This window comes from Cololabis saira, chromosome 16 (genome assembly GCF_033807715.1).
Source record: "Cololabis saira isolate AMF1-May2022 chromosome 16, fColSai1.1, whole genome shotgun sequence".
Lineage (NCBI taxonomy): Eukaryota > Metazoa > Chordata > Actinopteri > Beloniformes > Belonidae > Cololabis > Cololabis saira.
The window spans coordinates 29,257,413-29,271,219 of NC_084602.1; the positions used below are offsets into that span (position 1 = coordinate 29,257,413).

Consider the following 13,807-nt stretch of genomic DNA (forward strand, 5'->3'; position numbering starts at 1 on the left):
TTTAAATGTGAATGAAATGAGATGATACATTTCTTTTAAAAATCTCTAGAGAAGCAGAGCTTTTGATAATGTGAGATTTGGAGTTCCATATCTATACACCACGATATCTGAGGGAAAACTGGCCGTGTTTAGTTTTATAAAAAGGAAGATGAAGATGATTAACCTGTCTAGTATTATATGAATGTATTTGAGAATTATATGTGAAAAAATTACTAAACGATAGTGGTAAAGAAAAAGGCAAAAACATATGTTTGTATAAAAACACACATATCTGATGAATATTTATGTCATATACTGAAAGAAGTTTGAGTTTTCTGAACAAAGAAGTAGAGGGTTCTGTAGAGTTAGAAAAAGTTGCCAGTCTTACAAATCATTTTTGCATTAAATAAAGTTGATGAAGACTGGAAGGGTATGTATTTGCCCAAACAATATTACCATAAATCAAATAAGGATAAATCATAGAATAATATAGAGTTAATAAGCAAGAAATATTAACGAGATTTCGCAGTTTGCTGATGATGCCCAATGACTTCACAGTTAGCCTTCAGCAGGATCCAGTGGCCACAGCACTCCATGCTGCACTAGCCCACCTGGAGCAGCAGGGGAGCTACGTGCGGATGCTCTTTGTGGATTACAGCTCTGCCTTCAACACCATCCTCCCTCACAAACTGGTGGTCAAGCTGGGGGACCTGGGGATTCCAGCCGACACCTGCACCTGGATTAGCAGCTTCCTCTCTGACCGCAGACAGAGAGTCAGGGTGGGCCATCACACATGCACGGCCCTAAGCCTCAGTACCGGCTCCCCCCAGGGTTGCGTGCTGAGCCCCCTGCTCTACTCTCTCTACATGCATGACTGCACCCCCGTCCATCATAACAACACTATAGTGAAGTTTGCTGAAGACACTACAGTGGTGGGGCTCATCACCACCGCCCAGAAGATCACCGGCCGCCCTCTCTCCACACTGAAACACCTCCACCACTCCCGTTGCCAGAAAAAGGCCCAAAATACACTTCACACCCTGGACACTCACTGTTTGAACTCCTGCCATCTGGGAAACGATACAGACTCATGAAAACGAGGACAAACAGACTCAAACAGCTTTTATCCAACAGCAATAACCACTCTTAACAAAAACAGGAGCTAATGTGCAATAACAATAACAAAAATGATTGTATGCTGATGACGGTTCTTGTGGGGTCTGTGTGTTGATGTGTATGTGGAAGGGTGAATGTGTCTAGATATATATATATATATATATATATATATATATATATATATATATATATATATATATATATATATATATATATATATATATATATATATATATATATGTATATATATATATTTATTTATTTTATTTGTTTATATTTTATATTACATTTTATTGGATTATTTTTCAGTTATTTTATTTTTTATATCTGATGCGCTGACTGGAGAGCACTTTTAATTTCGTTGTACATAGTTATAATGACAATAAAGATCTATCTATCTATCTAAAACTCCCATCACTAACTTCCCATAACAACCTCTCAGGTGTGGTGAAATCTGATCCTGCCCTCTCTTCCTCCCACCTATCCCAATTATACCCTGTGCATCCAATTAGTGCCACCATGTGTCCAAAATAATAGTGTCATCTAAAACAAACAAGTAACATAATATGCAGACAATAGATTAAACTGCTCCTACAATAAAGTTTGGAAAATGTGCTTTTAAAATAGATAGTTTTTTAATAGTCTGAAATGTCAATCTTCAACGTATATTCACTTCTGAGGCCATTTGTGACTCAACCCCCTCAGGAAATCTGTCATGTTTAATTGTGAAACATACTGTTTCTAAAGGAAATACCCTGATTGTGAGGGTTTTTTATCGTTGTTGGAAATGCTTCATGTTGTCAAACTGTATGGCATTTTTCTGGAAAATTAAGTTTATTATTATGATTATAACTAACTCGTATGAGGGATTTTGACTTTTCTTGCTAGAAGCCTCCACATAAGAAAATAATTGCTCAGCTCCTTCAATATAAAATAAAAGCAGGACTTTCAAGGAAGTCAAATTCTTATTTGTTATCATGTCTCCTTTAACCCTCCAGACTGTCAACAACTTTTACGCAAGAAACAAATGTCTAATACATGACTAATGATTGTTACTATAGAAACCCCCCAAACCACACCCACTTTGAACTCTGAGATCATAACAGCAGTGGAGTGTAACTGTTTCCTGGTGCTCTTCCACCGAAAGACTAATCATTTTTGCTCTTGACTGACCGTTGTTGGTGCTCTCCGTTTTATAAGGTAGGTTATTGTTTGTGTGCAAATGAGCCAGTATTAGTCGACTTTTTTGTGAAAGAAAAAGTTACACTGTACAGAATAAAGTGAGATTTAAAACTATAGTTACATTTCTTACACAGTAGTTTAACATATATCAACTACTTCAATATCTTCACTGTCACCAACTCTTTGCTTATTGTTTAATATAAGTTGGATACATCAAGAAAAATGAGAAAATTGTGATATTAAGACTTGCTTTACTGGGAAAGAAAAACACAGTCAGTATAACTTCACACAAGAAATGTTGGTTCATATGATTAACTTTTATGTATCTTGTGTTTCATTATATTTCATTTGTATTATAAAACAGGCTGTAATCTGATGGTATTTATACTTATCAAGATGTTATTGATACACAGACACACGTATATAACATATTACTGCTCGAGATAACTTGTGAACTCTGACCATTGTATCATTTACGCAACTCTTAGGTAACAGTGTTCATTCATTATCTGATGACTTCTGATTCAAGTGTGAGTGTTTTTTTTAGCTTATACGGTGTGAATGAATCTACTTCTCACAGTCTGTGTTTGCCGTCTCGTTCCACAGAGACGATGTCCCTGTCTGGGTGGGTGTGTGTGGTTACTGGCGCCTCCAGGGGCATTGGCAGAGGAATAGCGCTGCAGCTGTCTGAGGCAGGAGCTACTGTTTACATCACAGGGCGCCAGCAGAAGGCTCTGGTAGAAACTGCTGCACAGGTGACATTTTAAGACATCAGATCTCATATAAAGCAGCACAGCTTTATATGCATGGAATGATTTTCTCCCATATGTCATATTGTGTTACAGTGTGGAGCCAAACTTGTGTAACTGTGATTAAGCCTATCTCATCTCTATATAATCAAGCCTTAAAAATAATGGATAAAAAATCGATGAGATGGCATCACTGTCACATATTGAAACAGTACAACATGCTTAGTTTTGATAATTTCTTAAAGTTTTCTACACTCAAACTGGTTTTTAAGTGTCTACAGAACCTAGCACCAGATGTTTTATGTAAGTTAGTTAGCAGGCAGAATAGTGGTAGGATCACCAGGGGAACAACAAGTGGTAACTGTAAGGTTGAACGCCGTAAGACCTCCTTTGGGCAGTCAGCGTTCTCTATAAAGGGCTCTCAAATGTGGAACACACTGCTAACTGAGATAAAAACAACTCAAGATTTTAAGGTTTTTACTAAAAATGTCAAAGACTGGTTGAAGCAAAATCAGAAATGTACGCATTTTTAATCACCTGTAACCGCTAATAGGGTGCTCTCTTGCAAGCTGAGAATTGTAAATAGGATATACACGAATCCAGCAAAACCCGGAAGTCGAGCGGCCGCCATTACTGCGGTGGCGGCTCCGCTCCTCCGCTCCAGCCCATAGACATATACGTATATAGATCCATGCTCCGCTCCCATGGATCCATTACTCCGCTCCCTGCCAGGCTCTCTTAATGTATTTGTATCATCGGAAAACTCCTGTCCCGGTCACGTGCATTTGTTTTGATAGTGAATGAAGACGGGACGGACTTTCAAAACTACTTTTCTGTTTCACCAAGTGAACAGACGGAACGCAAAAAAAAGATGTTAAAATTTGTATAATAGTACAACATACAGTACATCTTTTTTATTACTCTTACTTCTCTTTTCTTTTTTTTTACCACTATATTATGCTGAAGAGGCTCCGAGGCGTGAGCAATATTTTTCTTTTCCTCGTGAGATTATTTTTTTCTTCTGCAGCTACAAATAGAGTTGATATTTTTTCCTCAACAAACTAGTTTTATCTGAAGATTGGGGTTATGTATGTATGTATTCTGTATCATCCGGAGCTGAGATAGTTCTGCCCTTCAATTAGAGACCTGTAATTGCGTTTTTTTTGGTCATCGGACGCCAGGCGATCAATAAAATATTCTTGGATACCTAAAATAAAACAAAACATAAACAGGTGTTGTTGTTTTTTTTAATCACGTAGCCTTTCCATAATGATTACATTTCGCGCTGCTAATGTCACACGTAACGTATGCTATATTACAGTGTTTAATCATATACTCCCTTATCTCCCTATTCCTCTATTCTTTCCTGCTTATCGCTCAAACAAATCATTATTTATAAATTAACATCAGCATCCATTTAAGATACCTTCATTATTTATGGAAGGCCACTGTCTAACATCATCAATCCAGCTATAATGATGCTGTAGAGCGTCAGGTTACAATAACAGCGCTGCGGTGGCAGATTGACACCTGCCACCGCAGCAATGGCGCCGCCGCAAGATGGCGGCGCACACAAACCGGTCACTGGATTCGTGTATAGCTTTGCATGTTGAAAATTGAATGTATTTTTGTATTCTTTTTCTCCTTTTTTTCATTTTCTTTTACTAAAAGCCTAACTAGGGACAGGAGATGGAAACTAGCAATAGCTATAATCACTGTATGCAGAACATCAGTCACATTGGCTTGTTTGTAATGAGTGAATGTGATCACATGTAAACCTGCATTGTCCCTATTAAATAAAATAAATTAAATTAAATTTAACCTCGCACTTTTGGGGAGGACGGGGATTAAAACAGACAGTCTGCTGTGGTGATGGAATTCATTGCATCTGTGTTTCGCAAAATGCTGTTGGCTCCGTGTGTGAGCTGTTGTTGTGCCGTGGTTGTTTTTCCAGTCTGTCACCTTTCCTCTCGGCACAGATCAGTGAGAGAGGAGGAAAATGTGTGCCAGTTGTATGTGATTCTACAAAAGATGAAGACATTGAAGAGCTTTTTGAACGCATCAAACGTGAACAGCATGGCAGATTGGACATCCTGGTTAATAACGCCTATGCTGGAGTACAGGTTTGCATAAATAACACCCACATGAAACACTCCAGCATACCGTAAAGTCGAGACTACAATGACCTAATATTGAGTAAAGCTCCAGCAGACATAAACAGTCCACTGTGTTTTGACTTTGACGCGTGTTATTCCTGTTATTCCAGTCTATCTTTGACAACATGGGGAGGAAGTTTTGGGAAACTGATCCGTCCATTTGGGATTCCATCAACAATGCGGGACTCAGGTGCTGCAGGCTTTTCTGCTTTTTCACACTGTGCTCAGGGAAGTCTCATAATAATTTCCCATCCATTAACTATTGCTTAATTTATATTCATCTGCAGGGGGCACTACATTTTCTCAGTTTATGGCTCCCGGCTGATGGTGGCTCAAGGTCGCGGTTTGATCGTGATCGTCTCATCTATCGGTGGGCTGAGTTACCTGTTCAATGTGTCATATGGAGTTGGGAAAGCTGCAGTAAGTTCTGGTTCAATTCAATTCAATTGTATAGCGTCAAATCACAACAAAGGTCATCTCATAACGCTTCACAACACGAAAAACAGAGACAAAATTGATTAGATATAACACATCATAAAATAATGTATAAAAAGATAAGCATCAGAAAAAGATCAGCATCAGTGATAAAACTGATCAGATATTAGACGTCATAAAATAAAACCCAAGCATCAGAAAAAGATCAGCATCGGAGAAACAGAAGAACATCAAAACATCCCAGAAACACAGTACCATCAGGCTAGCTGACTCTAAACATAAGATTTTTCGTAGAGGAAGGTTTTAAGCCGACCCTTGTGCTGTCTTTGGGTCAAAATGACCCAATTCTTCTATCCTTCTTTCCTCCTGCCATGCTCTCTCCTTCCTTCTTCCTTTCCTCTTTTCCTCCTTTTTTACCCTCCTTTACTCCTTTTTCTTCCTACCTCTCTTCCGTCATTCGTTCCTTTATTACCTTCTTTGCTTTTCCTTCCTTCTTTCCTTATTTGCTCGATTCCTTCCTTCTTCCCTCCCTCCTTTCTTTCCTTTTTGTCCATTCCTTCCTCCCTCCCTTCTTTCCTTTTCTCCCTTCTTTCCTTTCTTTCTCCCTTCCTTCCATCTTTTCTCCTTTTTTCCTCCCTTCCATCTTTTCTCCCTTCCTTACTCCCTTTCCTACTTACTTCCTTCTTTCCTCCCTTCCATCTTGCCTCCCTTCCTTACTCCCTTCTTTCTTTTATCCTTTCTTCCTTACTTCCTTCTTTCCTTCCTTCCATCTTTTCTCCCTTCCTTACTCCCTTTCCTACTTCCTTCCTTCTTTTCTCCTTTTCTTCCTTACTTCCTTCTTTCCTTCATTCCTTCTTTTCTCCCTCCACCCTCCCTTGACCCAAAGACAGCACAAGGGTTAAAGGCAGAGAGAGAGTGTGTCCGCCTTTCGGACCAAGACTGGAAGATTATTCCAGAGGTTTGGGGCCTGAAATTTGAAGGCTCTGCCTCCAATTCTGCTCTTGGAGAATGTAGGAATAACAAGCAGTCTCATCTTCTGCTGCTCTATGATGATGACTTTTTCTAAACTGGCTCATGTATTGATGTGCTACAACTTTACAACTATCTACTTGATACTGAGCAGGTACTTGTTAGGATCCATAATAGCTCTGAGCAGTCAGAGTCTGGACAAAGATGATCTGAGGGTGTGTGTCTGTAGATGGGGATCATCGGGGCCGGTGGGGGAGGCCAGGATGCAGGTTCCCCCAGCACAACATTGCTTCATACCAACATTCCCTGTCATTGGTCATGATTTTATGGCTGATCAGTGCATCTTTTCTCATTTCTTCTGTGTTCCAGTGTGACAGGCTGGCAGCAGACATGGCGCAGGAGCTAAAGAGTAGCGGCGTGGCCTCCGTCAGCCTGTGGCCAGGAGCAGTTCAAACGGAGATGATATCTGAGCTTATCCTGCAAGAAGAACCACAAGGTCTGGATTCCAAGGTAATCTCATCTTCAGCACCAACACGTTCTTCACTGTAGCTACTTCACTTATTCCCTCAATCTTAGACTGTTTTTTCCGTTCGTTACTTAGATGGTAGAAGTGTTTAAAAATGGAGAAACCACAGAGCTGAGCGGGAAGTGCATTGTCAACCTGGCGAAAGGTAACGTATAGTTGGAGGTGGCGTTCTCCTGACAGCAGCAACTAGGGTTGCCAACTCCCTTAAAAATAAATAAGGGATATTTTTGAATGCCATGAACACAGGGAAAACAAATTATTATCTATCCAGCAATTCACTTTAATACAAAATAAAAAAATTAACTGAATAAAATAGTATCTTTCTTCAACAGAAACCTGTCCTGCTTAACTTAAAATTTTATAAAATAATATAAAACAATAGAAAGAAAACACACATTCTGTAATAGTGCACATTTTTAGTGCAATAACAAAAGTGCAAACAGAAAGTCTGTAGAAAGGCCATGCCTGTAGGCTATAGTTGTAGTAAAACAGAAAAAAATCACTTATTAACTCAACAGCTCAATGCCATTTTCTTTTGGCATTTTATGACTTATTTTTTGACTCTAACAGTAATACGGGACAAAGTGCGTCCCTTTTCAGCTCATTACGGGACACGGAATTTAGTTAATAAATACGGGACGATTCCGTTTTTCAAGGGACGGTTGGCAACCCTAGCAGCAACTGCGCTGCTTCAGTCAGTGACAACATACAAGCTTCTAACAGTTTAACATTTCATCATCCGTTTGAGTGTGTACATGCCTTTTAATGCCAACATTATTTGAGAAATGTATACTATCCGCACTACTTAAAAATGCTTGCTGGCTAATCGAGTTTCAGAAAGATTTGTTCATTTAAAAGTGAGTTTGTTTTTACTTTGGTTTCTCTTTTGAAAGATAAAAATCTCATGTCGCTGACTGGGAAGGTGCTCATGAACTGTGATCTGGCGAGGCGCTATGGGATACGAGATGTCGATGGTACACTTTTAGCTTCCTCCTTTTTAAGGTTCAATGTATGGCTGGGCGATATATCGAGATTTTAATATATATCGATATATTTTCAAACGCGATATGGCACGAGACAATATCGTTTATATCGATTTAATTTTTTTAAATTTTTTTATTTTTTTTTTATGATTTTGATATAGCTTATTTTGTGACAAATTGACTTGAATGTTTTATTTGAGATTTGCACAACTGTCAACCTCAGTGGAAAAGTCTGCCTGTTACTGTCTACATTGTATTAATTGCACAGTGTATTTTAATGTAATTGTTATGCAGGAAAGGGATATTTGTTTTATTCAAAAATCATTTTTATTCTATATATGCAGGCAGTTTATTTTTATTTCATTTGTTTTATACATTTTGATATTGTGCAGACCTCTGTTAACAAAGGTACCTGTGTGACATTTGGCACGAGGCATTGTATTAAAACTGACTGTTTTTTTAAGGGTTTGCCTCAGAAAAAATGAAGCTAACAGAGATGCTATGCTATAATGCTTTGGGGGAAACCCCAATTATGTCACAGAAAAAATATCGATATATATCGAGTATCGCCATTCAGCTAGAAAATATCGAGATATGACTTTTGGTCCATATCGCCCAGCCCTAGTTCAATGGTTATAGAACTGAACTTAAAATCATTCCCAATGAACACTAATAATGTTGTAATGTTTGGCTTCTTTCTAGGGCGGATTGTGGCTGATTATTTTTCCCTAAAATACTTACTGACTCAGATGCCGTACCTCTCGTGGCTCTCAGTGATGGTCCCCTCATTCCTGCGCCTGCCGCACTTTGTGCTCAGTCTGGCAAACAGCCGCTTCTAAGGACTTCAGCATCAGCGTCAACGCCATATTACTGTAACCCAGAGCTGTGATATTTATGCTTAAAGGCGACAGCCACTACAATTATATGAGTAATGAATGAAGTATCACGATTTACACTTAATATCCTCTGAATGTGTGTTTAAACAGTTAGAAAGATATACGTATCTGCTCCTGTTTGAGTATTTCATGATTGCTAATCTGTGAAGTTAAGAGTTAAAAGAGGTTAACAAGAAAGCCTTATTTTTTGTCCAGCAAATGTTTTGACAAATATCAGACAAAGCTGAACCCTAAAAAGGTGATTCTAACAACTGCAACGTAAATGTAAGACGTGAGGCAGGTTCCTGTATCAAGTGTTAATTTACACTAGCTAATAAGCTTAAATTCAAAATAAACTGTGATGCAAGCGACTTTAAATGTCTTGGTATTGTTAAAATATTAGTGGTCTACTCTAAAGACATTATTAGAGAAAATATACCCTTAGTGAGGTGGTGGATTCATCACTCAAACTCCTAGCTGTATTAACAAACTAAGTTTAAGTAGATTGCCTTTTTCTCTTCATGTCTTGCCTTGAAATAAGATATAATATTGCCTCATTAGATTGTTTTATATACTTTCACGCTTCTTCAAAACCTTCATTGTGTGATTTGTCATTTGTTGTATGATTTTTCAAGAATAATTGAAAAACTGTGACAAAGTTGCAATTGAATTTTTTTTTTTTTAAGTCACAGAAAGCTATGGAAGTCTGAAAATCTGCATTAGTACATGAAATAAATGAATATCAGTTTATGGTAACTATTAAAAAAAATGTACTTTTGTTGATATTATTATTTCCTCCAATGACAGTTGTAGTTGGTACAGATACAACAAAAAAGATCGTTTATAGTTATCAGCTTTGCAGACCTGCTGTATTACTGTAAGATTGTTATGTAGACTAGAAGAATGCATGGGCTTCTTTTACTCACACATGTTGCACACTCAGTGACCTTAGATATGTTATGAAATGGGTTAGAGACCCAAATGATGTAAACTGAAGCAGTAATGAGTGAGAACAAAATGTGTGACTATGACTCTCATTTAGCTTGAGTCTGGATAGTCTCACTGAAAAACTTCAAATCCATTTATCCACATTCAGTACCTCTTTCATCCTAGTCATGATGGCATGTTTTTTTTTTTTTTGTAAACTAATAACTAATATTTACATACTTTAGATCACATTTAGCAGACACTTTCATCCAAAGTGATTAACAACTGAGGAAAGCAATATCGCCACAGTGAACATATTCAATTGCAGAGTAAGTACATTTATGAGAGCAGTTAAGTCTAGTCTATGTTCATTTAGCTAAATTTATGCTGTTCTATATTTTTGCTTTCAACACTAATGAACTTGCCTTTAAGAAAATCCAGCTTTCCCATTCCATGGCTGAGATGGCTCATAACAATTACATGATGAGGTCATTTTATGGTTCTGGTTCATATTAGTGGGGAGTTTTAACCTTCCAGTGTTTATGTTATGTTTATGTAGTAATTGCTTGGAGGTCATGTCTGGGTCTCTGGAAACCTCAGACAACTTCTGTTGTAATAGACGCTATAGAAATAAAATTGAATTGAATATTAGAGTACTGTCTTCTTGTTTTTTCTTTTTAATCTTAATTTAATTTAAACCATCCATCCATCCATCCATCCATCCATCCATCCATCCACCCATTACCCATACCCGCTTCTTTCTAATTAGGATCACAGGGATCTGCTGGATCCCACCCCAACTGTCTTCGGGGTGAAAATGACACCCTGGGCAGTTTGCTGATCCATTGCCATAATGCATTCTGAAAAGTCAACCTAGATAAGGTTCGAATGAGTTTACATGAAAAGTGAGATATTTCAAGCCTTTATTTGTTATAATTTTGATGATTATGGCTCACAGCTTATGAAAACCCCAAATAAAAAAATCTAAAAAAATTTGAATGTTTTATGAAATCAATAAATAATTCAATCATCAAAATTATAACAAATAAAGTCTTACAATATCTTGCTTTGCATGTAATGAGACTAGGTAATATATGAGTTTCACCTTTTAAGTTGAATATAAATGAACTTTTACACCATATTCTAATTTTCCAACCTTATGTATATTTTACATCATGGCTGATGTGGACATACACAGCATAGGAGGATATTTCAGTTGCTATATGGTTGGCTGTCTGTACAGTCATGCAAGTTCAATGCTATTAAAGCACTTTAAACTTTAAATCAAAGCATTTTGTTTTTTGATATAAAATAAATACATTTTCTATGTATTTTAGAAGTTTTGGGGATGTCCCTTTTTTTTTTAGTGCCTGTGCTGCTGAAATGGGGCGACCCTTATTTCTATTTCTATTTATTTCTAGGTAGCAACCCTAAACGGGAGGCCAGTTTACCGCTGCTGCAGGTGTGACCTTGAACGTCTCACTCTGATGGTTTTACGTGCTCGTGCCCGTCTACGCCGCCGTGCACGTCAGCCAGACGCGGCGCAACGCGAAAAAACAGCGGGGCGACTTTTTGTTTTGGCTGTTATATTTGATAAAGGTGAGTTTTGACACCAGTTGTGTTTTAGTTGTGATGCAAATTAACCGCAGCTGCAGTTTAGTACCGGGAGTTTCAATAAAGTTAGTGCAAATAACCTCTAAGTTTAAAATTAATGAAGTTAGTGCAGATAAGGGCTAATCAGGCTCCGACTCGTGGTGGTGTTCTGCCAATCCTTGCTACCTTGCCGAAAAATGGTTTTCTACCTTTTGTAGAGCTACAATTTTACTGTGTTTTACTCTCTAGCCCACTTCCTTTCCCCCCAAGTGGTCCTTGTCTTTTGCCAGGCCGTCATTGTAAATAAGAATGTTCTTAATGACCTGCCTGGTTAAATAAAGGCGAATGACTGAATTAATATCAAATAAAGCCATATAATTGTTTTTTTTTTTCCTTTTCTTTATCGTATAATGGTCACAAAGTGTAATGCAATTCATGTCATGGGTAGTGTATTTTGAAGGATCAAATACTCAACATCCCATATTATAAATTTTACACATGCATGTATTTTACATCGTGCAAGAAATGATTGGCATGGCAATCAAATCTTTGAAAAATCGACTGTGCGCATGCGCAGAACCACAAAGATTGGCAGAACAGTTGGCTCAGCTGCAGAACTACTGGAAGATTGTCCAGACTTGGATCAAACCTGTGTGGCTTCTGTCATTTTCCAAACTTGAAATGCATAATATTGTGAGCAAACGGATCAAATATTTGGTTTTTAATTATTTTTTTTATACTTTATTTTTTTGTAGTTTTGTGTTATACAATACACGTAATGTAAAACGCAACAAAAATTCAAAGAACAAAGCAGTCATGGTTACAGGCATACATAATCAGAGCAGTGTACTGTATATAGGTTCAGTATCTTGATTTTTTTATATCAGTGACTCCTTAGGTATCTTTCATCGTGTCATAAATTATCAATTTTTCCACAAAAACATCCCCCTTTAGTCTAAGTTGATAGGTCATTCTTTCCATAATATAGATCTCTCTTATGCCACTGGTTTATATTAGGGATTCAGTCTTGCAGCAGTTTCTTGTTTTTGCCTTCTTGCTTGTGACCAATAATATTTTAGCTAGATATCTATCTCTGTCTAAGACACAATCATTAATAATTCCTAAGTACATGACTTTACATTCCTTAGGTATTGCGTATCCCAAGATATTAACTGGTGTGTACATTTTCCCAAAATAGGTCAAGTTTATAACAGTCCCAAAGATGTGTGTTTGATGTGTTTCTCTATTTCCACATAACCACCATTATGATTGCTGTGATCCAGTCTGTTTAGTCTTCACTTTAGGTCTAATGAAATACCGTGTTAAGTTTTTCCACGCAAACTCTCTCCACACCCTTGAATTTGTAGTTGTCCGTTGTGTTTCACACATGTTGTGCCATTCCTCCGGTGTAATGACAATATTCAGTTCCTTCTCCCATTTCTCCATGATGTATATGGTGGAGGAAGCTTCAGTCTTTAATTTTAAGTGCTGTATTATTGAAAAAAAATCTGTATTATAACTTTAAATCTTTGTCATCAAAATCTATATTAACACACGTGTAATTATATTTATGCATTTGTCAGTGAAGTTTGCCAAACTGGAAATTTTGATATATTTCATAGGTTTTGATAATGATGTGATCAAAGCTTGTCAATATAAACACAGCAAAAACTCAAAATCTTACCAGGAATATTTGTCTTATTTCTAGTTAAAATGTCTCATTTTTAGTCAAAAAATCTCATTACACTTAAATCAAGAGTCATTACCAGAAAAATAACTTATTTGACAATTTTCACCTGTTTCAAGTAAATTTTCACTTGAAATAAGTAGGAAAATCTGCCAGTGGGACAAGATTTATCTTGTCATTACAAGAAAAAAAATCTTGTTCCACTGGCAGATTTTTCTACTTATTTTAAGTGAAAATCTACTTGAAACAGGTGAAAATTGTTGTTTTTTTTCAGTGAAGAGTCTTGTTTTAAGTGTAATGAGATTTTTTTTGACTAAAAATGAGACATTTTAACTAGAAATAAGACAAATATTCTTGTTAAGATTTTGAGTTTTTGCAGTGAAGTGGCTGCATCAGCTTTGCTTAATTTACACTATCCAGTAGGTGCTGAAACATGCCTTTTTTTTTTTTTTTTTTAATAGCCACGTTGGCCGGGGTCACCAACTCCTATCCAGCATGTTTTAGATGTTTCCCTGCATTAGCACACCTGTTTCTAATTTGTCATCAGCTCCTCATCAAGGTCTGTACGTCTATGTTGATGATGCAGCTCCTTGTATCACGGTGTTCTGCAGCAGGGCAGCATCAGAAAAG

The 13,807-nt window shown here is 37.3% G+C and overlaps 1 protein-coding gene across 1 annotated transcript; it reads left to right on the forward strand.

The window, feature by feature from the left end:
- The first annotated feature begins 2,188 nt into the window (after positions 1 to 2,188).
- Positions 2,189 to 9,544, forward strand: LOC133462711 (dehydrogenase/reductase SDR family member 1-like). The gene is made up of 9 exons (XM_061744101.1): positions 2,189 to 2,295; positions 2,884 to 3,032; positions 5,006 to 5,149; positions 5,293 to 5,372; positions 5,470 to 5,602; positions 6,956 to 7,096; positions 7,188 to 7,257; positions 8,006 to 8,086; positions 8,798 to 9,544. Exons 2-9 carry the CDS (start codon positions 2,889 to 2,891, stop codon positions 8,932 to 8,934), a joined length of 930 nt encoding a protein of 309 aa, XP_061600085.1. The 5' UTR covers positions 2,189 to 2,295; positions 2,884 to 2,888; the 3' UTR covers positions 8,935 to 9,544.
- The last annotated feature ends 4,263 nt before the right edge of the window (positions 9,545 to 13,807 follow it).